This window comes from Artemia franciscana, chromosome 7 (genome assembly GCF_032884065.1).
Source record: "Artemia franciscana chromosome 7, ASM3288406v1, whole genome shotgun sequence".
Taxonomy (NCBI): domain Eukaryota; kingdom Metazoa; phylum Arthropoda; class Branchiopoda; order Anostraca; family Artemiidae; genus Artemia; species Artemia franciscana.
In genome coordinates, this window is record NC_088869.1 from 7,740,298 (window position 1) to 7,766,976 (window position 26,679).

General features: G+C 33.1%; 1 protein-coding gene and 1 long non-coding RNA gene across 2 annotated transcripts in view; one reads left to right on the forward strand and one right to left on the reverse strand.

The window, feature by feature from the left end:
* The window catches only part of LOC136028794 (uncharacterized), a 53,800-nt gene extending 34,864 nt beyond the window's left edge, over positions 1-18,936 (forward strand). Inside the window, exons 14-23 of the mRNA XM_065706698.1 lie at positions 1,664-1,835; positions 3,350-3,554; positions 5,030-5,120; positions 6,689-6,914; positions 8,080-8,324; positions 10,046-10,277; positions 12,399-12,643; positions 13,821-14,043; positions 17,082-17,207; positions 18,796-18,936. Of these exons, the coding sequence (XP_065562770.1) occupies positions 1,664-1,835; positions 3,350-3,554; positions 5,030-5,120; positions 6,689-6,914; positions 8,080-8,324; positions 10,046-10,277; positions 12,399-12,643; positions 13,821-14,043; positions 17,082-17,207; positions 18,796-18,840 (1,810 nt within the window). The 3' untranslated portion in view covers positions 18,841-18,936. The remainder of the gene's footprint in view (positions 1-1,663; positions 1,836-3,349; positions 3,555-5,029; positions 5,121-6,688; positions 6,915-8,079; positions 8,325-10,045; positions 10,278-12,398; positions 12,644-13,820; positions 14,044-17,081; positions 17,208-18,795) is intronic.
* Positions 7,413-26,679, reverse strand: part of LOC136028795 (uncharacterized) — a 75,340-nt gene continuing 56,073 nt past the window's right edge. The window contains exons 2-3 of the long non-coding RNA XR_010617877.1: positions 20,217-20,312; positions 7,413-7,737 (exon numbers count right to left, since the gene is read on the reverse strand). This is a non-coding gene — a long non-coding RNA (uncharacterized LOC136028795). The remainder of the gene's footprint in view (positions 7,738-20,216; positions 20,313-26,679) is intronic.

Below are 26,679 nucleotides of genomic sequence, written 5' to 3' on the forward strand. Positions count from 1 at the left end.
ATAGGGCTCATTCTAACGAAAATGAAAAGTTCTAGTGCCCTTTTTAAGTGACCGAAAAAATTGGAGGGCACCTAGGCCCCCTCCCACGCTAATTATTTTCCCAAAGTCAACGGATCAAAATTCTGAGATAGCCATTTTATTCAACGTAGTCAAAAAACCTTATAACTATGTCTTTGGGGACGACTTACTCCCCCACAGTCCCCTTGGGAGGGGCTACAAGTTACAAACTTTGACCAGTGCTTACATATAGTAATGGTTATTGGGAAGTGTACAGGCGTTTTCAGGAGGATTTTTTGGTTGGGGGAGGGGTTGAGAAGATGGGGATATGCTGGGGGAACTTTCAATCGAGGAATTTGTCATGGGGGAAGAAAATTTCCGTGAAGGGAGTGCAACGTTTACAAGCATAACTTAAAAAAAACAATGAAAAAATAAATATGAAAAAGTTTTTTCAGCTGGAAGTAAGGAGCAGCATTAAAACTTAAAACGAACAGAAATTATTACCCATATGAGGGGCTCACCTCCTCCTAATACCTCCCTCTGTATGCTAAAGTGTTTTTAGTATTTTCAACTATTTATTCTACGGCTTTTGTGATTCAGGGGTCATTCTTAATGAATTGGGACAAAACTTAAGTTTTAATGTAAAGAGCGAGGTACTGACGAGGGGGAAAACCCCCTCATATATGTAATAAAAACATGAGAACACAAAAGTTCTTAAAGTAAGCTAATTTATAAGTTACGTATATTTTTTACTATTAAAAAGATTCGTAAAAAATTAAAAGTTCTAGTTGCCTTTTTAATTAACCAAAAATCGGAGGGCGACTAGGCTTCCTCTCCCGTTCTTTTTTTCTCAAAATCATTCGATGAAAATTATGAGAAAGCCATTTAGCCAAAAAAAAAAAATGCAAATTTCGTTTTAATTATTCCTCTGCGGAGAGCCAAAATCAAAACATGCATTGACTCAAAAACGTTCAGAAATTAAATAAAAAAAAACAAATTTTTCTAACTGAAAGTAAGGAGCCACATTAAAACTTAAAACGAACAGAAATTACTTCGTATATGAAAGGGGCTGCTTCCTCATCAACCCCCCTCTTTACGCTAAAGTTTTTTACGTTTTTAGAGTTTTTTAGAGCGGGGCGTTAATGAGGAAGTAGCCCCTTTCATATACGAAGTAATTTCTGTTCGTTTTAAGTTTTAAGGTCGCTGCTTACTTTCAGTTAAAAAAATCTGTTTTTTTTTTTATTTAATCTCATCAGGACTAATATGCGGCTGAAAAAAAGACAAATGCTCGTAAATATAATATATAAGCAAATGTATACATGTATATCTTATCGTTACATTTTTTCATATCTTAAAGGAGGTTTTTTTTACCATTAAATTCACAAAAGTTAACAAATTACATTAATTTATCAAAATGCTTGTTTTATTTTTAAAAAGACTGATAAAGATTAGCTCATTTTAACTTTACTTTAATTAATTTTAATTTTAATTTGGTTTACATTAGCTTAATTTAAGACTTGATTACGAAGTTAGTTTTCTTTTGTTACCTTGTACAGGGTATGTTTGGTACCATATTTAAAGTTTGAAGGAACCCTAGCCCTCCTCAAAATGTAAATGTACGCATACTCAGCCCATAAACCTTATTAAAATAAATATTTGCTTTTAGACTTTTCACTGCTCACCCAGAGTACAAACTTTTGTTCACTGGACGATTTGGCAACGTTGACAATATTAACGAGAACACTCCATTTAAAGCCCATCTTCACAGAGTGCTTTCAGCTTTCGATATCGTCATCAGTACTCTTGATGATAACGAACATCTTATCCGTCAACTAAAGGTACATTTTTTATCTTAAATTATTATTGGACATGGCTTACATTAGTATTTAGTGGTGTTTATTCGCAAAACTATGAAGCGGGGGATTTATTTTAAATATCTTGAAGGTGGGAAAATTGGTCATTTTTTCCATTTTTAAACAACAAAAAAGGCATTTTTCGTCATCTAGGGGGGGGGGGCATAAAAATACATTGAGACCTCAACCTTCCCTGCCCCCTTCCCCATTTAGTTGCATATTTTGCAGAGGCACCAATTAACTGACAAGTTTCACTCAACTTTGACATATCGGATGAGGTACGAGGATTGGACCTAATAGCAACAATTTTTCAGGGGTGGGTATAAATTAAATTATTAAATTTTCTTGATCTTGCATCCTAAGGGTTTTAATCAAATCACTAATTTGTACCATTTCACTGCAGCATACAACTACTTCCGAAAAGATTATAGAAAGGGCAATTTACTCTGGAAGTATATGTAGGTAACACACGTTATTTTCACAATATAACTGTTAAATCTCTTCTGAACATGTTTGTGGTTTTTAAGATCCTAGGTCTTCTAAGCCTCCTCCCCTTTTCTATAGAAACCATTAATAACAATCATTTCCTTGTTTATATTGTATATATTGGATACAGCCATCATTAATGTTATATAAAAATAGGTAAATATTCACGCCGTTTATTTTTGCTGGTCATATACAATGTGGATAGGTATGATCCTTCAGGTTTACATAAACTGCACGAGGGCCAAAACCAAGGTAGGGTAAGTTAGTTCTGGGGTGATATGGTTGTTTTACATTTGTTTTTTAATAGGCATATATTTCGGGGGCGATACTTAGCACGGGGATACCATAGGGAATTTATAGTAGGCACGCCACTTGCTTGGGTAGGGAATTTAAACTGCCAAACCATATAGGCAAGTGTGTATTCTCCTGATGAGCCCTTGTGTTGGGTGGTCGCCTTTCAATTATTTGTCTTATTTATTGTCTTTAATTTTCGGTATATGACGACAAATATTTACTTAAGATACGACTGCCTGTCCATGGATTATTCTTTGAGGTCGAACGTGTATGGGTATGCTGTTTGGTCTATGTAATTGGATGGATGAGTAGGGCTAAGGCCTCGTTCAAGTACTGATCTATATTAATTATTGAATTAGGAAAACAGTCTTTCTTTCACCTTCTTTCTTTTTTTTTTATATGGTTTTTTTTTATGTTTGGTTTTATGGTGTGCGTTTGTTTCTGTGTTTGTGCTGTTGCACTGGTGATTTCTTTTTTCACTATATATATATATATATATATATATATATATATATATATATATATATATATATATATATATATATATATATATATATATATATATATATATATATATATATATATGTATTTATATATTTATATATATATATATATATATTATATATATATATATATATATATATATATATATATATATATATATATATATATATTTACAAATATATACTGATCTCGTCTGACTGTTTTAATTTGTCTAGGACCTTGGTCTTTTCCACACCCGTCTTGGTATGACTCGTGCTCACTTCGATAACTTTGCTACTGCCTTTTTATCCGTTGCTCAAGACATTGCACCAAACCAGTTGACAGTTCTTGGTCGTGAATCTTTGAATAAGGGTTTCAAGTTGATGCATGGTGTCATTGAAGAAGGTCTTCTGCAGCTCGAAAGGATTAACCCCATTACTGGTAAGTTCAAAGTGTTTCAGCCGACTTTTTTCTTTTTGGTAAATCTTTGAAAAAACAATAAAATGAATTGTTTATCTTGCCAATTTTAAAAGTAACATTCCTGATTTGGTTAGCCAAGCCAGTTTAACTTTCCTTTTGCATTCATTCTCAGTGGAAAGTGGTGTAACCAATTTTTGTCTCGGCAAATATTAGGCCCTGATTTCTAAGACGTTAGCAATCGTGGAGACGTCTTTCAGTTAAAGGAGCCAAGGATCCCGCAGCAATGGCAGTCATGTGGGAGTCGACAGAGAGGGGAACGGAAAAATACACTCATATGTGCTTACGCCCATGATCTCCAATGTGCACAGCCGTCACTCCAACCGTAGGTGGATTCTTTCCTCGACGCAACAAACATGTGAGATGTCTACAGACACTTTGCCTGTTTCCTATATACTGCACTGTCCCATGAGAACTAATTTTTAAGTCTCAGTTCTTATTCTAAAAGGTGTGGCTATTGCCTTTGCTGGCAATAACTGGAAAGGAGAGTGTGCTTTTCTTTTATTTCTGATGACAAAATATTTTCAAACGTTATAACAGTTTTTGAGATGACTGGTCTATGACGTAAATATCAATGAGTCAGTATACTTTCAAATAGATTTTTTAAGAGGGTTTTTGAAACAGGGGGATTAGGATTTTTCCTTCTTGACAAAATCATAGAAGATCTGAGTATTTTTCTTAATATTGTTGCAAAAATGTAGCAACACTGTGGATAGAGCACAAAGAAGAAGCACAAAGTTCAACCTAGGAACGTATCAAGAGAGGAACTGCAATAGTAGGCCCAGCATAAGAAAGCATAATAATCCCAGTAACCGCCTGATTTGGGAAATTAGAGTCTTGGTGTCTTGGTGATTAACTACCTACCATGAATCATGAATCATCCCAATCCCTATCACTACGTCTATCATGAAGTCAGTAGATGAGTGGATCGCTTATTCCGAGTAGGTATGTCCGATTAGGTAATTCTATAAATGAGAAATATTTTATCTATATAATTCTACTATATATTTCAGCAACTATTTCTGTCCATCTATCTAAGGGGTGAAAAGGTTGAATGCCTCAAATAGAGTTTTTTTTCCAATGGTGTTGGGTGTTATTTAATAAAAAAAAAGCAAAACACATCAACCTTCTGATGTTAAGAATGTTAGGCTATGTACCTTTAAAAAATAACTTACTAATTGCAATTACGCTCAACTAGCAAAACAAGATAACTTTTCTGGAAAAAAAAATTATTAATAGGTTATAATAAAAAAGAAAGTAAAATTTAAGACTATATTATAAAAATATTAAATCTTTACAGTTTTCTTGGGAAGTGGCCAAAGGATATGCTTCCAGTAAGGGGGGATGTCCAGGAGTATTTGTAAGCGATAGGGATCCGATACTTAAGCGATGTAATGCTGACTTCAGTGTTGAAATATTTTAAAATGTCTTTCTTACAGGTCTTTCAGCTAGAGAAGTTGCAGTTGTTAAGCAAACTTGGAATTTGGTTAAGCCTGACCTCATGGGAGTCGGTATGCGCATTTTCAAAAGGTAAGCAAGCGAATCTAAAATTTAAGATATAATATACTTCATAAATCAGAACCTTTGGGGTTTCTAGATGTTGATGTCACTCTCAAGACATGGCTGTCTGCACATTTACCCAATCAACGGCGTTAAGGATAGTGATGAAAATGTAAACCGTAATAAAGCCTCCCGACATAAAAAACGTCGACGTCAACGTCAAGATATTGTTTTTTGTCTATCTTGTCAATGATTATGTCAATGATTATGATTATGTTAATGATTATGTGTATCTAGTCAATATTAAGGACAATGATAAAAACTCAAACTATAATGACGCATGTGAAGCTACTGAGAAGCTCCTAATTAATCAATGGAAGAGTAGGCAGTAATTATCAAACAAATGCTACTTGAAACGTATTTATTATCTTGATATTTTGATTTTTTGACAATTCAATTTTTTTATTATATACAACATAAAATTATGCTAAAGCCGAAAATTATGCAGCATTTAAATAAACTTTTTGGATTTTTAATTGAAGTTATTGTTTTATTGTTTTTTTCTTTTTGACTCTTTGCCATCAACTATAGAATTAAATCTCCGTTAGATAATGGTTGATAAAGCCATCGAAAAAAATAATAATATTAGCTAAGCCACTTGGTACACTATTAGAATTACAAACTAACTTGAAGAACCGTTGCGAAGAAAAGATAATATCATTCTTGCTACAAATACCGCTTATTTCGAAATTATTTTTAATTCTAAAATAATCAAAAAGTGAGCTAGTTCTGTAAACTTCTGTAAAGTTTCGAATCAAATTCAATGGGGTATTTCGGAGGGGGGTAATCAAATTGTATATGAAGTGAAAAAAGAGTAAGCTTGGGGGAGGGTATAAGAATACCCACCAAGCTTCAACCCTCATGGAGGGGGAGGGGAGGGGGTAAAGATAAATTTGAGCTGCTAGTCCTACTGGCAGTAGAATTTTTTTGCATAAACAGATCATTTGTATAACATTTAGCATATTTACTATGTTATGTAAATTATATTCTATGTGTATATACCTAATATAGTATGATTGTATACATAATATAGATATCATTTTTTGTGTAAACAGAGCATAGACAGGTACTTTGAAAACAGACCTGAAACAGTCGTGATGCTGAAAGCTTTGGGAGTGTTTTAGACTATATTTGTTCAGAAAAAAAAAAGCCCTTACAAGTTGAATTTTACTTTGAAAAAATTAATTACAGGATTTTGCGTGATGAATTTGAGTTGTAAAAATTAGTAAGTAGGCGTGGTAGAAATGTCCTGAGTTTTATCCTTCTAGATGCTGTTGTTGAGATGCTCATTTCCAAAAACCAGTATTCTTTTAGTAAAATTGATTATAAATGCTGAGGTAAAATAATTCCTTTTTTTTAATATTGAAATAATAAGATCAAATTTATTTAGATAATTTAAATTAGACTAAATAATCAGTTAATTTAAATTGTAACTTTTAAATGAAGAATATAAAAGAGAAGCAAGGGAATGAGAGAAGAAGAGAGTGGGTCGGGGTGTACTTCACTATAAAGCTAAAGTTCAAAATTTAATTTTTCAGCCTTTTCGAAGCCTTCCCAGCTTATCAGGCAGTCTTCCCCAAGTTCAGTGATGTTCCTCTTGATAAACTGGAGGACACCCCAGCTGTTGGCAAGCATGCCATCTCTGTAACTACTAAGCTAGATGAACTCATTCAAACCCTTGATGAACCAGCAAACCTTGCCCTTCTTGCCCGGCAACTCGGTGAAGATCACATTGTCTTAAAAGTGAACAAGCCCATGTTCAAGGTGAATATTGATTTTTGTAGTACATTTGTCATGTGAATATACCATTACCTGGTATACCATGTGCAATATCTAGTGGTAAAGTATTTACCATCTGGGATGGTAAAATATTTCATAGTTACTGATCAATAAGCTGGTTAGAAGTTAGAACATAGTTAGCTATATTTTCAGCTTCAAATTAGCCCCTTTTGAGCTGACAGACATTCCAAGATGAGTAGAATGGGTTTGCTTGTGCTTCTTATTTCTGTTGACTGATAAAATAATATTCAGTGAAGTAAATACCTCCATGAACTGAAACCTTTTGCATATAAAACTAATTTTGCATATAAACTAATTTCTTAAAGACCTAAATCTAGTCCCGAAAATGAATTGATAGTGCGCTGGAATAACAGCAAAGTGTCGTAAGATATACTATCCTATACGATCCTAAAGAAATCTTAATTTATTTTTATTCAAATTATATAATTGAAAGAATATAATAAGCGATTTTTTCATGCTTTTTCTAGGGAAATTTTAGAAAAAAAAGTGTATCCCGTTTTTCTTTGAATGAGGATTCGAACGATGAATTTTTGAGTTTTCTCACCATTTTGGTTTCTCATCGTCAAAAGCTATATTGGTTTTCTGACAGGAATATAATGGTTTTCTGTCAGCAGAGTCAGATGTAGTCATGCTCTGTATCCTACTGACATTCAGTGGAGACCCCAATTCCTCGGCCTTCCTCTCAATGGCGTCGGGTGGCAGCTGCATACGCTGTTTTGCTACTTTGAGAAGAACAACGTAGTCAGCGAAGTCCATGCCAGAGATCTGTATTGGTTTTCTGACAAAGCTGCAAGAAAGACTTTTCTAAAATTTATGCAAAACAAAGCCTTTTAACCAAATGAATGTCAGGATTATTCTTATGGATATATAATGTTTTCCATGTTGATATTATATTTTTGTAATTTCGGAAAAACCTCTCGTCCGTCTACTGAAGAACGCTTCTGTCAAAGTTTTTCAAGCTTTAGCTCCAATCCATGGGCCTAATACCTAAGGGCATTGGCCGTTGTCCTTGACCCTAAGACCTAATTGCTTTATATTTTTATCCGGAAAGGTTCAATTTTATCACAATGAACGTCAAGCTTATTCTAATGAATTTACAATGTTTCCTATATTAAAGTTATATTTTTAGAGCTTTGGAAAAGTTCTCGTCCGTCTCCTTGAGAATGACCTAGGTCAAAGGTTCTCAAGCTTTGCCTCCAGATCATGGCATAAGGCATATGATGTCATCGTGGAATACATTGAAGAAGGACTTCAACAGAGCTACAAACAGGATCCTGTCACTGGCATCACTGATGCAGAGAAAGTACTAGTACAGGAATCTTGGGACCTCTTGAAACCAGATCTTCTGGGTCTTGGCCGAAAAATTTTCACAAAGTAAGTTTTTTTGAAAAGACTATATATTGAAAACGTAGCAAATAGTAATGGAAATATTAACGAGGATTAACAAGAATAAAAAAATTTCTTTGATTCTGGTGTATATCAGGCAGGAAAGACCAAGCAACTAACTTAAAAATACTACCACTAACAACTCAGTACAACACCAAGCCACCCACAGCTTTGCCTGCTCCTCCTCCATCCCAAAGCTTTCCTCCTTGCACCCTCCTAAAAAGTTTCCCTTATATCTCTCTTTGCGACATCCTCCCACCTCATTTGGTGGTGACTTGCTTTGGTCCTAGATGATTGCCAGACAAGGGCAATCTTGGGTAACCTGTCACCCTTCATGTCTTAATGTTTCAATTTCAACCTTCACCACCTTTTCCTCCCTCCATTTAAGGAAAATCTCCAATTCCTTTCTAATACAAGGAGCTGGAGGCTTGAACCAGATTCTACTCCAATAATGTTGACGATTAAGCGTGAAAGCTTTTTTTCACTATGCATCGTTCCTAGTATAAATAGCAACTGATTTGATTTTTTAACCCTTTTAAACTATTTTTTATGACTGTAAATATTTTTTTTCGTCAGCTTTCTTGTGGCGACTATTAATATTGAAAAATATTTCAGAGAACAATTAAACAACAATAAATGAACTCTAGCTTCTGTTATCTGTAGAAATATTTTTTAAATGTCCCTAAAAAAAGTTTTGGTGTTAAAGTATAAAATAGTTTAGTGATATTGAGCTTACAGTAGAAATATACTTTAATTTTACAAACAAACTGAAGTTGTGGAAATATTCATTTGCGGCATTAATGAACAAATCATGGACTACTATAATCCGATTCTTAATGAAGTGTCTCAAAATTGGACATTATTCAAAAATTACATTTATTGCATTTAAACTTACAGAAATTCTTTTCATTTGGGCTAGAGGAAGTATACAAATTAGTAAAGGTAGCAGATAAATTATTAGCATAATGTAATGAGTTATTCTCGAAAGTAAAGCTCATATCAATTGAGTGCGTTTACAGTCGTATTCCATGTTTTTGGACTGCCTTTCTTGAAATGAGAAAAATTGCCCACAATAATTAAAATGTCTACTATTTAATATTTAACTCAAAATGGAATTATACAGCTGCCTCCTCTTCCCAGTAACCTGACCAAAAGTTTTTGTTGCAGTGGCAACAGTTGCAGCGCAGTTGCAGTTGCAGAAAGGTTTCAGTGGCAATGCTTTGGTTTTAAAGACTAAATTCGTACAAACAATAGTCTTGATCATTCAATTTGCAATCATTATGTCTCTTCTAGACCACTTAAAGTAACAAAAAATATTTTAATTGAAACATGATATCAAAATATAAAAAAGTGTCATTATAGATTTGTCCTAATGTCAAGACTGCCCTATAATTGGGTGACCCTGTCATATTTTCCAGACAAGTAAGTGATCTTTCAAGGTTAGGAACAAGCCCTCCTAAGTGAATTTGATCGTGCCTGCACAAAACGGAGAAAGGAGGATCCCCATACCTTGCTTCAAAATGACCCATTTCCATAAAATTATACCCCTAATTTGACATGGTTTGGCATAAATCACTATCGCTTAATACCTCAGATCGCTTTCAATCTCGCTTGAAAGTCAAGCCTCTAGCTTTAATTCTTATGGTTTCTGTACAGTCGGTTATATAAGAATATTGCAAAAAAACATAAATTAAAATATATTATTACAGGGTATTTACCAAGCACCCAGATTATCAAATCCTCTTCACCAGTACTGGCTTTGGAGATACTCCACTTACCAAGTTGGATGGCAACCCTGCCTTTGGCACACACATAATTAAGGTCATGAGGGCATTTGACCATGTTATTCAAATACTGGGCAAACCAAAGACCTTGATGGCCTACTTGAGGAACGTTGGTACCGATCATATTGCTAGAAATGTTGAGCGACGCCATTTCCAGGTAGGAATTGACTTTTGTAGCTTACACTCACGAAAAGAAACATCCCAAGATTTTATTCTTACTTTATTAATATTCACATTGAAATAATTTCATTCATATTTTGTCAAGCGCATATTTGCCAACTTTTTGAATTGTATTCCAATTAAAGGTCCTGAAGATTCAATGTAAATTTCTCTAATTTTTTCCCCATATTTCACATTGCGATTCACAAAAAATATTATTTTGCCATCACATGGAATCTAAATAATGAGGACTTCGGTAAGGAGTCAATTACATGTACAGTATTCATTATAAATTTTCTTTCACATAGCCCTAGAGAGTGGGATCCAATTCCCTTTAGTTTAGTACTTTAAATTTTTCCTACTCTCCAAAAATTTCCCATTTATAAAAATCTTCCCATTTTTTAATTTTAGTTGAAAGAACTATTTTCATATTCTTCAAAACTTTCTTAGCTTTGGGAGAAACACCCTTCGTGTCGGCTATTCCAAATTACATATCTTCAAAGCAACCACCATATTTACCGACAGTGCCGTCCATTTAAGTGAAGCTATCCATTTGATCAGTTTTCTCGATAATCAACATCACCTGTTCAAACTCCTGTATTCCTACTCTAAGTGACTTAGTCTTCTTAACATTACTGCCAGACCTATTCTTGAGCACTTGCCTCTCAAAACCTCAAAAAATCCATTAATTTGACAACACATTTTTCTAGGACACTCGAATAATCCGTTTAATCGGAGTCAAGGGAAAATTTTTCACTTGATATTACTACCAGACCTATTCTTGAGCCTTGGGCTCCCAGGACCTCCAAAGTTTCATTCATTTGACGACGTATTTGTTTATGATACCCAAATCATCCGTGTAATTGGATTCTAGGAGAGTTTTTTTTTTTTCACTTGTAATAGCTCAGTAATAACCACAGTCACTCTTAGTACTTTTCTTATAAAGATTTTTAGTTGGTTTTTCTAAAATCACTGGGCATTTAATTTTTTTTCTAAAATTGTATTCATAATACATATTAACTTGCCCCTAACTTCAAAACTCCAAAGCTCATTACAAGATAAGCAGCACCCAAGGCCTTATTCTTATTTGATTCTTTGAACATTGTCACTAACTCCTCGTTGCAATATAATTCTTCCTTTGTTTTTAAATTGTCAGACATCTATTATTATTGCTAGGTTATATTCTAAAATTTTATCAAAGTTTAACACATCCTTAAAATGTTCTACCAGTCTCTTCTCATGAATTTATTTATCACTAAATGAAGCCCAGTTCCTGTTTTTAATTTAAAAATATCCAGACTAACTATTTTCTCTCAATTCTTTAACATGCCCACACAAAGTCTTAATATTATGCCGTATGGCTGTATCATCCGGGTCCTCACCAATTTTTCCATGGCCTCCATTTAACGTCTCCTTAATTCATATTCTAATGGCTTCTCTGTTTTTCTTATTTTCCTCTTATTCACTTAAGATTTGAAACCTAAGAGACATCTTGTACAAGCCCTTCCGTCTTCTACCAAGCTTATAGCGTTATCACTAATATTCTTAGCTGCGTTTATAAGTTTCTTCTCTGAGACATCTTGTCTTACTTGGCAAACCATTTTTTTAATGGATACATCTATCGCCTACATTTTACAATTCTCCGGTATCATATCCAAATGTTCTTTAAAAGTTCCTTTTGAATTATTAGCCTTCAGTTTAATGACATTACATCAATCGATAAGATAATTGCCCTTTCTGAATGTCTCCTTTGATTTAACTTAAGACACAATCGAATGGTGATTTTTACTTTTAACATCAATAACAGAACTCCAATACGTTTTAGTATTATATCTTAGAATTCGAAGGATTATAAATTCTTTTAATTCTTAAAATTCTATATATCTTAGATTTCTATATATCTATAGGCTATACATAATCCTTCCAGTACTGGATTTACAGTACTGTCATCAATATGGCTGGTGGTCCCTACCTTAGTACCTATTTTATAACTGAATACCGTTATAACTAGATCAGGGTTCCCAAAATTGTGGCACTCTGTTACCGCTGCCATTTACCATAGTACTATTTCTTCCTTTAAAAAACGAATTTAAAAACAAGTAAAACTTGTTAATTCTAGGCCTTCTCAGACGCTCTGATTCCAGTTATGCAGCATGAGCTCAAAGCCCAATTAAGACCTGAAGCCGTTGCGGCCTGGAGGAAGGGACTCGACCGTATCATAGGCGTAATTGACCAAGGTCTGCTCGGCCTTAAGGAGGTAAATCCACAGAATGCTTTCTCTGCTGCTGACATCCAAGCCATTCAAGGAACATGGGCTCTTGCCAAGCCTGACCTCATGGGAAAAGGAGCTATGGTTTTCAAACAGTAAGTGCAAGTTTATATTCGTTATTTCTTTAAATTTAAATTTATAAATCAATTGTTTTGAAAAATTAATATTTCTCTTTATAATTCTATTTATTTTTCTGTAGTACAATTATAGACATATTAATCTATAAGAAACTGCAGACAGGAAAATTTTCGGATAGCTCCTTGCACTTTTTTTGTTCTAGGTCATAAGGTCATGCTTTTGTTCTAGGTCATATGGAAAATGGAAAATTTCTGATAGTGTCCTTTTTCATTTTTATTCCAACACATTTAGCAAGTGAATGAAAAGCAATAGAATGCTAGTTTAGCCTTCATTATACGAAGTTGCAGTAAACACCGAAATGTTAAAATTTCCACCTTCGACATTAAAAAAAAAACAAAAAAAAAAACTAGAAAATATTATTTCGTTTAACAGAACCTGAAAAATTTTCTTCAGGTGAGTTCATGCAAGGAGAAAAAAAATTCTCCTTGCTGAAATAACCTTGCCTCCTCTCAAACATGCGTCATTTTTGTGAATAGAATCATAAATCAAGTTTTACACACAAAGTAGTAGCACTTGTCGTAGATAACTTCGAAGACCACACTGCCTTTCCATGACGAAAGTAAAACAGTTCAAAATAGGGATGAAACCTTTTTATTGACAATGAATAGAAATAAAATTATTTAACTGGATATTTCGAACACACATACAGTGTTCATCATTAGCAGTAAAACTATTTTTTTTTTTTTAAGTTACTTATTAAAATCTCTTTTAACCACAATAATTCCTCCTCAATGAATTTTGGAGAGCAAGTTCTAAAGATTCAGTCAGTTAAGGATATGATTAAACCAATTTTTACTTGGCGAGCATGACCAGAGAAAAACGACAAAAATCTTTTATTGTTAGTAGGTTTTCTGTAAATCTTAAAATCCAGACTATTTTCATTTTTTAAAAGAAGTACATCTAGAAAAGGAATTTATTATCCTCTTCTAATTCTATTGTAAATTTTACTGCTGATGATGAACACCGTATATGCGTTCGAAATATCCAGTTAAATAATTTTATATCTATTCACTGTCAATAAAAAGATTTCATCCCCCTATTTTGAACTGTTTTACTTTCGTAGCACTTGTGGTAAAACGTGGTCATGTTTAATAAGTGACGATTTACCCTAACACACATTTTTACTTCTTTTAGGCTGTTTACTGACCATGGTTACCAACCACTATTCAGCAATCTTGCTCAATATGAAATCACTGGCCTTGAAGGATCTCCTGAGCTAAATACTCACGCCAGAAATGTTATGGCTCAACTTGATACTCTGGTTGGAAGCCTCCAGAATTCCATTGAGCTTGGACAGTCACTCGCTCAACTCGGCAAAGATCATGTACCTCGTAAAGTTAATAGGGTACATTTCAAGGTATATTTTCGTTCCAATTGAAATTTAAGATTGAAAAGTAATTCTTTTATTTTTGTAATTTACATTTTTCAATTTTTCATTGTTTCATGAAATGAAGTAAATTTAAAATTCGGTTGGTGTGATGTTTTTCATGCCAGCCAAAGATTACACCTAATTTTCAACTTAACAAATTTAACATAAATAAAAAGTAATTAAGTATTTAGAGATTAAAAGGGGGGTATACCATACAATTTTCATATTCGTAACTTAAATTTTGACAGCCGTCAGACATTGCCATCCTTAGCTACGTCCTCTAGCTTAATTTCTGCCAACTCCGACTTTTTGTTTTCATGGCTGTCTTACATTTTTGGCTAAGTGGAAAATCAGCTCTAGTTATTTTTATAAGAGTTTCCGAAGTTCCAAATGCCTTTAATGGCTTTTGATCCGTATTCATATTTAAGATCTGTTGGGGTTATAAATCCAATATGTTTAGTCAAAGTATCCGAAAGCTAAACATCCAAGATGTTTAGTCAGCCTGGTAAACTTAGAAATCACTTCCTTTTTTTTAAATTTGCATCCCTATTTTCCATACCACTTTTTTCGCTCTTTCACAGCTGATTTTCCTTATTGCTCTTTCCAGGAGCTTAATTTAAAATTAATTTAAAATTACCAGAGGAGATCAGAAGGAAAATACGATGTGTTTTTATCCTCAATTCAAATGGAAAGGAAGGGGAATCTTTGGGAAAATACGATGTGTTTTTATCCTCAATTCAAATGTAAAGGAAGGGGAATCTTTGGACCAGTTTCAACCCTGTTTTCCCTTGTACCGATATGTCTAAGTCAGCATGGTACAATTAGAAATCACTTTCTTTTTTTGAATTTGCATCCCTCTTTTTCATACAACTTTTTTCGCTCTTTCACAGCCAATTTTCCTTATTGCTCTTTCCAGGAGCTTAATTTAAAATGAAAATAATTGCTTCAAGACGCAAAATATGGCGTTGACAGTTCAAAAGACCTTATAATTACATAACTGAAACGTATATATTAAGTTATTGTATTAAAAATGTTAAGGTTGCGGTATGTTAAATTACAAAAAATTGTATCGACAGTGAAAAGAATTGGAAAGAATTCTAATTTATAAATTTCAAAATTTAAGGCTGAACTAGGAACAATCGTACAATTTTTTTCATTTTTTCCTATTTAATATCTAAAATATTATTTTGACATACAAGGAAACACAGGCCTTGATATGTATTTGACATTTCCCTTAGATCTTCGTTCTATTTCTACTGATTTATATGTTGTTGCATCTTATTGAAAATCAAAGGATAAAAAGATAAGTATATAAGCATTCCATATTCTGTGGAAAAGGAAAAAATTATGGATAAAAACAATATATGATTATCTCACAATATTTGATAAAGCGATGAAATTAAAAACAAAAAAGACAATGTAGTACTTAAGCAATTTTAATGAAGACAAGCCATAGAAATAAAGTCATTAGTTAAAAACTTTTGTATCTAAGCCTGAAAGGTATAATATTTTTGGAGAAACCAGAGATTATAGCTAAGTTTTAAAAGTAGATTTTGCAAGTGTCGAAAACGAAGATGAATAACGCCGTCTAGACTTTTTGGTTTTGCTCATTTTTTAGCCTACCCTAAGCTCCGGCAGTCTTGTACAGGAGAAGGTAAACAGAGTAGAGTTATGTTGTATGTAAAATTGAAGAGTAGGTATGTAAAATTGTATGCAAAAGTGATTAGGTATAGTAAGAGTAGAGTATGTAAAATTTTTAAATTGTGCTTTTGCCGAAAAATAACATCAATAACGCCATCTAGAACTTGATGGTTTTGCTCCTTTTTTGGCCTACCCTAAACTCCTGCAGACTTGTCTTTTCGGACACAACAGTATAGAATTGTTATCAGTAGGTTTGCCAGCCAAAATTCTTAGTCTGCAAATATTTTCCACAGATTAGACTACTTCATGCAAATCGAAAAATAATTCTTTGAAAATAACATTGAAATTATCTATTTTAAATAATTTGAGCTATTTTAAATAATTTTAATTAAATAATAGCTATTTTAAAAGCTAATTATATCACTTACCCCACTTTCTTATAAATCTACTGTATAATCAAGTCGCTAGTCACTATGCACTGCATAGTGCATAGTGCATACTCCACGATTGGAGTATTTAAGCCCCATCTTTCGATGCCAGAGCATCAAAGATCCGCACCTTAGGAAATCTATTTGAATAGAATTCTGCCTATTCTAGAGTCCGTGCTTGTCATATTATGCATTGTTTTTGACCAAGTATTCTTCCATGATCTGTGAAATGGTAACATAAATTAAGGGAAATAGGGGAACTTATACCACCTAGATTTTTCGCCTCACCCTAGATTTTGAAAATTATTTTTGTTTAGGGTGTCTTAAATTGAAAAGGTATTTTAAATTATTGTAATCAACTTCTTGGTATTTTATTTAAAAAATTGAAAAGAACGATTATTTTAGCCAGTCATCAGACACTGAAAAACATATTTGACCCCCCGCCATAAATTTTCGTGAAATGAGGCCAATTATTTTTTCCTGTCCTATAAGTTTTTTACATACTTTTGTTTTTGTTTTTTAAGTTAAAATTTCTTTTTTGATAGTATTACAAAAAAAAAATGACAAAAACGACGATTCAGTCATTGAAAACAGATTTAGCCTCGCTCTAAATTTTCGTGGATTGACGCCTCTGCCGTCATATCCAGAAGTTTTGAGCAATTAATTTAAATTATTAATCTGATTATTTCTATGTTTTTGTTATTATCTAGAAACTTGTTGCTTTTTGCTGGCTGATTTAAATAATAGCCATAGCATAATTTACCATAATATTTATGGTAAAAGCATCAATGGCCGGGTTAAAGCGGTCAGCAACTTGTCCATTGATCTATTTTAATGATCATTTAATTTTAGTCAGTTCTAATTTTGGATAGTTTGAATTGATCAGTTGACTCAGTTGAAATTACTAAATGATTTACCGACAATGGATACATTGAATAGTTCGTTTATTCTTAATAGGATTTCGCTGAGCATTTTATTCCGCTTATGAAAGCCGACCTTGGTGACGAATTTACTCCACTGGCTGAATCAGCTTGGAAAAAGGCCTTTGATGTTATGATTGCCACCATTGAGCAAGGACAGAGGGTAGGTTCTTAGTGAATTCTTAAATTATTTTTACGTCAATTATTTTGACAAGGGATTTAAAGATTCTTCTGATCAAAAATTAAAATTAAATACATAAAAACTGATATTTAATTTTGATTGTTCCAAAGGAAAAATACAACGCCCTCTAGCGATATCTATTTAAATAACAAGTTTTATTATAAAATTTAAAAACGAATATTGGTTGTATTCGTGTTTTCATCTGTTTTATCATTTTTAGTTTGCATTGGTATGAAACTAAAATTGGTTACTTTATCAGAATAATACAACAGATTTATAAGTCCTTCATTTTATTATGTAACCCTTGTTTATATGCTATTACTGTAAATACTTTATAATTAATAAGAAGCGCTTTAAGAAAGGAAAAATATTTTCAGCAGATTCCTAGTGGAATAAAATAATTTTCGAACTCTAATCAAAGTCCGACATAAAATAAATTGGATCTTGGATCTTTCTTCTTTTTTTTTCTTTTGGGCTACGGTGCTGTGTCATTAACACAAATATTTTTATATAAAAAATGATAATAAGCATACATCTTAATAATCAATAAGCACAGTAATGAATTTTAGAAAACAAGCTAATAATTAATTTAATTCTTACAAAATCACACTAGAGAACAAGAAAAATAACAATAAGCTTTAAAAAAGCCTTCTAGGGCCAGTGGAAATACTAGAAACAAAAACAAGTAGCAATTATTTTGCCTGTAGATCCAGCCATATTCATCCTCAGTGAAAATGAATAAAAAAAAAGTAAATTAAAACTTTTAAATAAAAAAAATGAACTAAAAGAGAATAAATTAAAAAAGAGATAACAGCCGAATGTATAAAGGAAAATTAAAACCAAGCTAAAATGATCATCGTAGAAAGCAGTGGCTTCAAATGGAAGGAGAGTGTAAAGGGCTGTTTTCTCTAGATTTTTTGTCCCCTTGGATTTTGGGTGGAGGGAGAGCGGGCGGATTGTGTTTTCATAGATTGAAAATGCCTTTCTATAGTGTTGTCACTGAAAAAACGACAAACTCACCCCCAAGGTATTTAAAAGTACCTCCTCCCTGCCGCAAGCTTTCCTAAACTGACACCACTGGTAGAAAATTATAAAAATAAAATACTATTCAATGGTCATAGGAATTAATTCGGTTCATTGCAATAAGTAGCCAAAACTAGGAAAAATTCAATATACGAACGAGTTAAGTCAAATTTGAATTCATATTCTCTATTTACCTATATATTCCTCTATTATTCCTTTATTTACCTCTATATATTCTCTAAGTACCTGAATTGTTATTTTTTTTTTATACTTTCTGGCTAATTCTGTATCATGGCAATTATAATTTTCCTGATTATTGTTGGGTTTTTCTTCTTGTTTTGTTTTGTTCCATGCTACTGCCTGTTTTTATTATCCAAATTCAACATGTCTTAGATTTACTTTCCTAAATTATTTTACAATTAATTTCTGTAATTTTGGGAGACTATTTTTAAATTAGCCGAGTAATAAACACAATATATACACTACATTTGGATTGCGTTTTATGTTAAGTTACAAGTGGTTTTTCAGTTTGAACTTCTTTTTTCAGGCTCGTCGCTCAGTTGCTACTTTCTTGACAAACCCTGTGGCTTGAACTGAATTCATGTGACTGGAAGAAACGGCTATTATGGACTTAATTTATTTCATATTTTATACAATAGTTAGAGCAAATAGAGATATTGCATTATAATTGTTTCTCACTATAGTTTCTTAGACAATGAACATATTAATGATATTAATTGAGGCAAAGTTATATTCTGAATAAATTGTTGGAGCTCCTTGAAAGTTTCCGTTTCTTACGAGGTACATGAGATTCTTCGAAGCTTTACTTTCGAGCATGGTTCATACGTCTCTTCGTATACGGAAAAAAATTAACCCCACTTTTTAATAAAAATGACAAATTTTCTTTTGTGTTGTTTTCCCTTTGTCCCATAATTCTGCATATATTCATACATTAATAGCTTTTGATGACTACACGTGACATTTATAAAGTTTACATATTTGGAATCTGAATAAATAATTGTTTCATTTATTATTAAACTCCCATTTGTTTATGTAAATAATTTTTGAGACCACCCTGTCAAAGCATTATAAAATGAGAAAAAAAAAATCCAAAAGACGAAATAGGATGATATTTCCAGCCGGTGGAAATGAAAATACAATGCAAATATTTCGGCCAAGACCTCTGCTATACTTTCCTTAGTAAAAAAAAAAATAAAAAATAAAAATAATCACTAAAATAAAAGCAGACCCTTTCCAAGTAATGGTGAAAGAGTAACTGCAAAAAAAAATCTGATACTGAATGGCAATTCAAAAGACTAAATCTGAGCTGATTTTTATTTAATGTCTTTTTACAAACTAATCGCTTTTGTGCTGTTTTTGCACTGAGGACGGTTGAGCCGAGGTCTTGGCCGAAATATTTGCATGCTTCTCACCGGCTCAAAATATCCCCCTTTTGTGTCTTTTCGAGTTTTTTTTCTCATTTCTCATTTTCAAAGTTTTTCTGAAGTGTATTATTTACGTTCAAGTTTAATTTTATACAAATTATTTGGCAATGATAAGTGCTCCTGAAAAATTCATCCCTTAAAACTTGTCCGGGGTAGGGGTTAGGACTGTCTTCAAAGTAAAAAAGGACATTAAGGTCATGATTATAACTTTTGTTATGGGTGGCTGTTCGAACACGTCCTTCTCCTAGGGGTTGTCTTACTGTTACGACCGTTTGCATTAATTGATTGGAAATTTTGTATTAAAATTTAGATGGCGCAGAAATAAGGTCATATAATTAGTGAAGGTTAAAAGGAACTAGAATGAATATAAATGAATAAATAAAACGTATTCTGAACAAAAATTTGAGCCAATAATCAATTCAAGTTGAAAAATAATGGGTATTACTATGGATAAACAAGTGAATTCCAGAACACATAAATGAAAATGAACAGTGAAGTAGAACTTGAAACGAACAGAACTTACCAGAGATACCTCTAAAGACTAATCTGTCCCTTTTACCTTTTTCATTCAGTTTGGAGCCTGTACAAAATTCAAACTTTCAATATGATAAATTCAAATCTGACAGATTCAACCATTCATTAGCCTCAGTTTCTTTCGAATTTCAGTCAAATACACCTTAATTACGTTAGTCCGACACCCAGCTGTAATCTTTTGTTGTATAGATGGCTCTGGTCGTTGGCTAGTTCACCCAGTAGTATTTTGCGGTCTAATTACTATTATTAAGTCTATAAGTGTAAAAAGGAGTGTTTATTTGGACATAATCAATATAATTGAAAAATTTAGGCGCTACCTCAACAGCTTCAATACTTAATAAAGACTCAAAAAACACTAGATACAAAATTCGTATTTTTATATCATTTCACTTAAAAAGGAAAATATTTAGAAGAGGTCAGTACACCAATTCAAACTGAAAACAAATTGAATAGCAAAGGGAGATAAAAAGATATGTATACATCACAAAACGATTAGAATATTTATCCGCACACACGATGATAAAACTATGACTGCGAATGGAAACGTGACTGGAAACGAAATTGGACTTGGTTCACGCAGTTTTGATTTTATGGAAAAGGGCTACCATGGTTTTTCACCCATTCTCCCAATGGCCCATTTTGCTTTTTGATCCCAACCTTTTTTTGTAAAAAATAAAAAATTCCGGAAAAGAAACTTTTCAAAAACAAAAACTAAAGAGCCTTATTAAACTTGAGATGAGCAGAAGTAAAGTCATAAGATAATTAAACGGTCTGAGTTAACGAGCTCAGAATCGGAGTGACTCAGACTATTAGTAATCGAAACTCTAAAAATTATAACATATAAGAAATAAAAATAATTAGATTTCTATGCTAATTCAAAATATATATAAAATGTATATAATTGATTAAATTTAATGTTACCCATCAAAAGCTACGAGCCAGATTAAATTTGCCTGGTTTTTGAAAAAGAGTAAAACACCCACGGAAATTCAGGTGACCATTATAAAAATTGAATTATTAAATTTTGTATACCAGAAAACCCTAATTTAGGGATTTCAAATTCCTATCTAGAGAAATTTAGAAATTTGTTTTGTTTATTTTTTTTCAGAAGAAACATCACGGATGCGTGGTTTTCCTGGACAAAATTTGAATATATATGAAGATAATTCTGCGAACCAAAATTACAGTATATAAAACTGCAGCAATAGAGGTAGTCAAGGTCAAGTATGGTTCTGGAACCATACTTGAAGAATTTTCAACGCGCTATGACTCATCGTGGAACCACTCTTCCCAAAGCATCCGTAGTACATGGTTGTCAAGATAAGTTAATCCAAATGAGAAGATACTATGACTTGAGCAGTTGGGCTCTCCACATTGAGCGGGAGTAAATTGCCTGAAAATGTGAATTTTTCACACGAGAAAATTCCTTTGAGGGTTTTAGGCAAACACTTCTCCCCTAAAAGACCCACCAATCTTCTGCCTTCACTATTAGCTAGTGCGTAGAAGTGAAATAAGGATTAATCAGTAGTAATTCTGTGCGTTATTTCTATATATTAGCGCTTCATTTAAATGGAGTGTATGCATGTTTGTGGATGAATTTGGTACCCTGTGGCAGCATCATACTTTAAGCGTGGAGGGTATTCAAACTGCTTTTTAATGGTTCCAAATTGATAGTGCCTTGGAAAAACAAACAATGAAACAAATAAACAGGCATCCATTATAAGATTTTTCATAATAATGCCAAGTTTACCGTTTTCACACTTAAGAGATCGTAGAATCGCAGAACCGCTTGAAGAATCCACAAAAAAATTGTAGACATGCTGAACATGAGTCAGCAACTTTTGCCAAGATCACAACTCTTTTGTGGAGATTCTTTCCCCTTTTCTTCATGGTTTATGCCAGTCGGTCCAAGTAAGTAACCAGTTCCCAACTCTTAAAGTCGTCTTATGAATTTCCATCACAATGCCAATAAAAATTGTATTATTGAGCTTGAACCACAGCTTAGATACCAATATACAGTTATGAAAACTCGATTTATTTTTGGGACACAGTGCGTGGTTGCGATGCTAGCGGCTGGAGACAGGAAACTAGCAGCACAGCTTAGATAACAATATTGGTATCTAAGCTGTTTATGCAACAAAAAAAAAATTACGTTCCCGCCTATGGTGTTGCAGCAAGATCTACGCGTCGGAGCGCGGGCTTGGAAGAGGCGCCAAGTACAGAGCTCTGTACCAAAAGCTTCTTATGGACAAGATAGGAGTTTTCATAACTGTATATTGGTATCTAAGCTGTGGCTTGAACTAAAGGCTTGGATAATAGTGTTATTGCTATTTTTTTTATTTTTGCAAGGGGGGAGTCCCCTTCTTCCATTTTTTAAATCTTAGGATTGAGTAGACGTATAGGGATTAAAATTTCAGGGAATATTGAAGGAAGAATTTTCAAGTAAATTCATAGATTGGTCTGGGGTTTGATCATTCAAAGGAAGATTAAGAGCAACTTAAGAAAATTTAAATATTCATTTTAATATCTCAGAGTTACCCATTGATATATCCATATGAAACTTTTAGAGATTATTGAAAGGTGGATTGTTGAACTACATTTGCAGATTTTTTATATTCGGACGTTCAAATGAAAGTAAAGAGAAACATTTAAACCTAACGCATAAATAAACAAAGTCTTTAAGAAATCTCCATAGCTAGCCCTTCAGGCAAATCTCTTTTATTTTCGGTTCTGAACATTTTTAGCTTCCCCTAAGAAATTACCCCCCTCCCCCCAAAAAAAATCTAAATATTATTTTTGGAATTGAATTTTTTTATTTAAACAAAAATATAAATTATTTAACGTTATCTTTAACATTCAAGACTTAGTGATCAAGCTTCATGTTTTTGAAAATATATCTTCTTAAAAAAGAATATACTACATTTACTTAACATGCCAGAGTTATAATAAATCAACAACTAGATTCATAAGACGTATTCAACTCTCACAAGTAACTAGTTGTACATTGATTTAACAATCATTAAAGATAAGATAACTCCATAAAGAAATTCACATTTTGTAGTTACATGTTCGTGCTTGTAGATATTAAGAGTCGTTACTTTAGCTAATCAGTGTTGTCGGTTTCAACCCTAAGAATAATATAACTCCACATCGCAATAATCATTACTTTAGCAAATAAGAGATATCGATGACAGTTTTTGGATATGTGAGATTGTATATATTTCGTATCTCACAAGGAATTTACTAGAATATTAAAATAAAAGTATTTCAATCCTTGGAAATAAGATACCTCCACACCACAACACGCACTCTTTAGTTACCCTTCTATGATAGAGAATATTCATAAGCATCAATACAGGAAATCAGAGTTGTTGGTGAAATTTTTTTGCATATTTGAGATGATACATATGTCACAGAACAAGGAATCTTACTTAAATCATACGACATAATATACTCTTATATTTAAGTTACAGTATTTTCTTGAGTTGATTTACACTTTTTATCCTGCACATCACTGTTTGAGACTGTCCCATACTCAAATTCATCAAAGGATAGCTATAACTATTAACTACATTCATAAGAGATGTTCAACTCCTATGACTAATATAATATATTGCTTTAGAAACTTATGTTTCAGTCATAAGAAATAAAATAACTCTGTATCGCTTTACGCATTTTGTTGTTGTTACACTTCCATGCTCTGGACTTGAAATCCCGAGTTTAGAGATTCGAGTCCTGTTGTCACTGATTCTTTGGTGTGGGATGAGGGTCAATGGTGTAACCCTGTAAGCTAAGCCAGAGTATACCCGGCTCTAAAGGGTACCTGGAGAAATACGGAAGAAAAACAAGGGAAGCGTTGGATGATTTGCCTCCGACCAGGCATTACACTCCCGGCCGAAGGCAATGAATCAGGATATAGGTACTTGCGCAACGCAGACCATTGGTCAGCATGCGAAAAAGTTTTTTTTTAAGTTTCCATGCTTCAAAATGTTCATAGTTGTCACTTTAACAAATCGAATTTGTCAGTGTCAGTTTTTGAATAATTGAGATTATATATATATATATATATATATATATATATATCAAACAGTTCGTGGTAACGAACTGTAGTAAGGAGCGACCCGGCTCAATAGTAAACGAAACTCTAAAAACGAAATTTCGATGCTAAAAGATATATGAAAAGAATCGGATTTTTATGCTGATTTCAAATATATAAGTTTCATCAAGTTTAGTTATTGTCATCAAAAGTTACGAGCCTGAGAAAATTTTCCTTATTTTGGAAAATAGGGGGTAACACCCCCTAAAAGTCATAGGATCTTAACGAAAATTACACCATCGCATTCGGCGTATCAGAGAACCCTATAGAAAAAATTTCAAGGTCCAATCTACAAAAATGTGGAATTTCGTATTTTTTGCCAGAAGACAAATCACGGGTGCGTGTTTATTTGTTTTTTTTTTTTGTTTTTTTTTTCCCAGGGGTCATCGTATCGACCAAGTGGTCCTAGAGTGTTGCAAGAGGGCTCATTCTAACGGAAATAAAAAGTTCTAGTGCCCTTTTTAAGTGACCAAAAAAATTGGAGGGCACCTAGGCCCCCTCCCACGCTCATTTTTTTCCCAAAGTCAACGGATCAAAATTTTGAGATAGCCATTTTGTTCCGCATAGTCGAAAACCATAATAACTATGTCTTTGGGGATGACTTACCCCTCACAGTCCCTGGGGGAGGGGCTGCAAGTTACAAACTTTGACCAATGTTTACATACAGTAATGGTTACTGGGAAGTGTACCGACGTTATCAGGGGGATTTTTTTGGTTTGGGTGTGGGGTTCAGGGGAGGGGGCTATATGGGAGGATCTTTCCTTGGAGGAATATTTCATGGGGGAAGAGAAATTCAATGAAAAGGGCGCAGGACTTTCTAGCATTACTATGAAAAAAACAATGAAAATATAAACATGAAAAGTTTTTTTCAATTGAAAGTAAGGAGAAGCACTAAAACTTAAAAAGGAACAGAGATTATTACGCATATGAGGGGTTCTAAAAATACTTTAGCATAAAGAGCGAGGTATTTAGGAGGAGATAAACACTTCACTCTTTATGCTAAAATTTTTTTAAATAATTTCAACTATTTATTCTACGGCCTTTCTGATTCAGGGGTCATTCTTAAAGAATTGGGGTAAAACAAGATTTAGTGTGAAGAGCGAGGTATTAACGAGGGGACCAACCCCCTCATATATATAATCAAAAATATAAGAATATAAAAGTTTGCTACGTAAGTTAATTCTTAAGTTACGTATTTTTTTTACTAATAAAAACGTTAGTTAAAAATAAAAGATCTAGTTGCCTTTTTAAGTAACCGAAAAATTGGAGGGCAACAAGACTTCCTTCCCCACCCCTTATTTCTCAAAATCGTCTGATCAAAACTAAGAGAAAGCCATTTAGCCAAAAAAGAATTAATATGCAAATTTCATTTTAATAATTTATGAATGGAGAGCCAAAATCAGTCATGCATTAATTAAAAAACTTTCAGAAATTAAATAAAAAAACAAGTTTTTTTAAATGAAAGTAAGGAGCGACATTAAAACTTAAAATGAACAGAAATTACTCCGTATATGAAAGGGGCTTTTCCTCCTCGACACCCCGCTCCTTGCGCTAAAGTTTGATTCTTTCTCGCAACTCTACTTTTTAAAATAATAAAAAACTTTAGCGTAAGGAGCGGGGTGTCGAGGAGGAAAAGCCCCTTTCATATACGGAGTAATTTCTGTTCGTTTTAAGTTTTAATGTCGCTCCTTACTTTCATTTAAAAAAACTTGTTTTTTTTTATTTAAATTACCCTTAAACACACCCTTAAATGACATCTTACCTTTAAAGGTCTAACTTAATAATGTAAGCCGTTCTCAAGATATTGCTTTTTCACCCTTTGGAAAATCTACATACTCATAGTTTGTTTTGATTTAGTTAAATATACGTCTAAAATCAAATATTACTTCAAAGCTTCACCTTAATATCTTTAACTTGCCTAGTAGCAACGACTGTAGTAGCAGCATTATTATTAATAGCAATATGCGCATAGCGCACTTGCTTTCTACAGTATTCCCTCCAATATACGCTGAATACGTCCTCTTAACAGCTTTTGTGGGTATTGTATGCTCTCACTCAATTCATTAATTTTCAATACTCCCCAAAGTTATTGCCTTAATATCCCTAAAATATTGCTGATACACGCTTTTGACAAGCTCTTTACAGACAGTGTGATGTATTTCAGTTCAAAATTCCCTGAAATTTTTATCTTCATATCCTTAGGCATAGTTGTAATAATAGTCACAGTAGTAAGATTATTATTAATAGTAGTAGTATTAATTGTAATAGCACTAGTAATAGTAGCAGCAGTAGTATTAACATATTGCCTTCTGGTCAGTTGAACATCCCTCTCATCATGTCCTGGAAGTTTCAACTT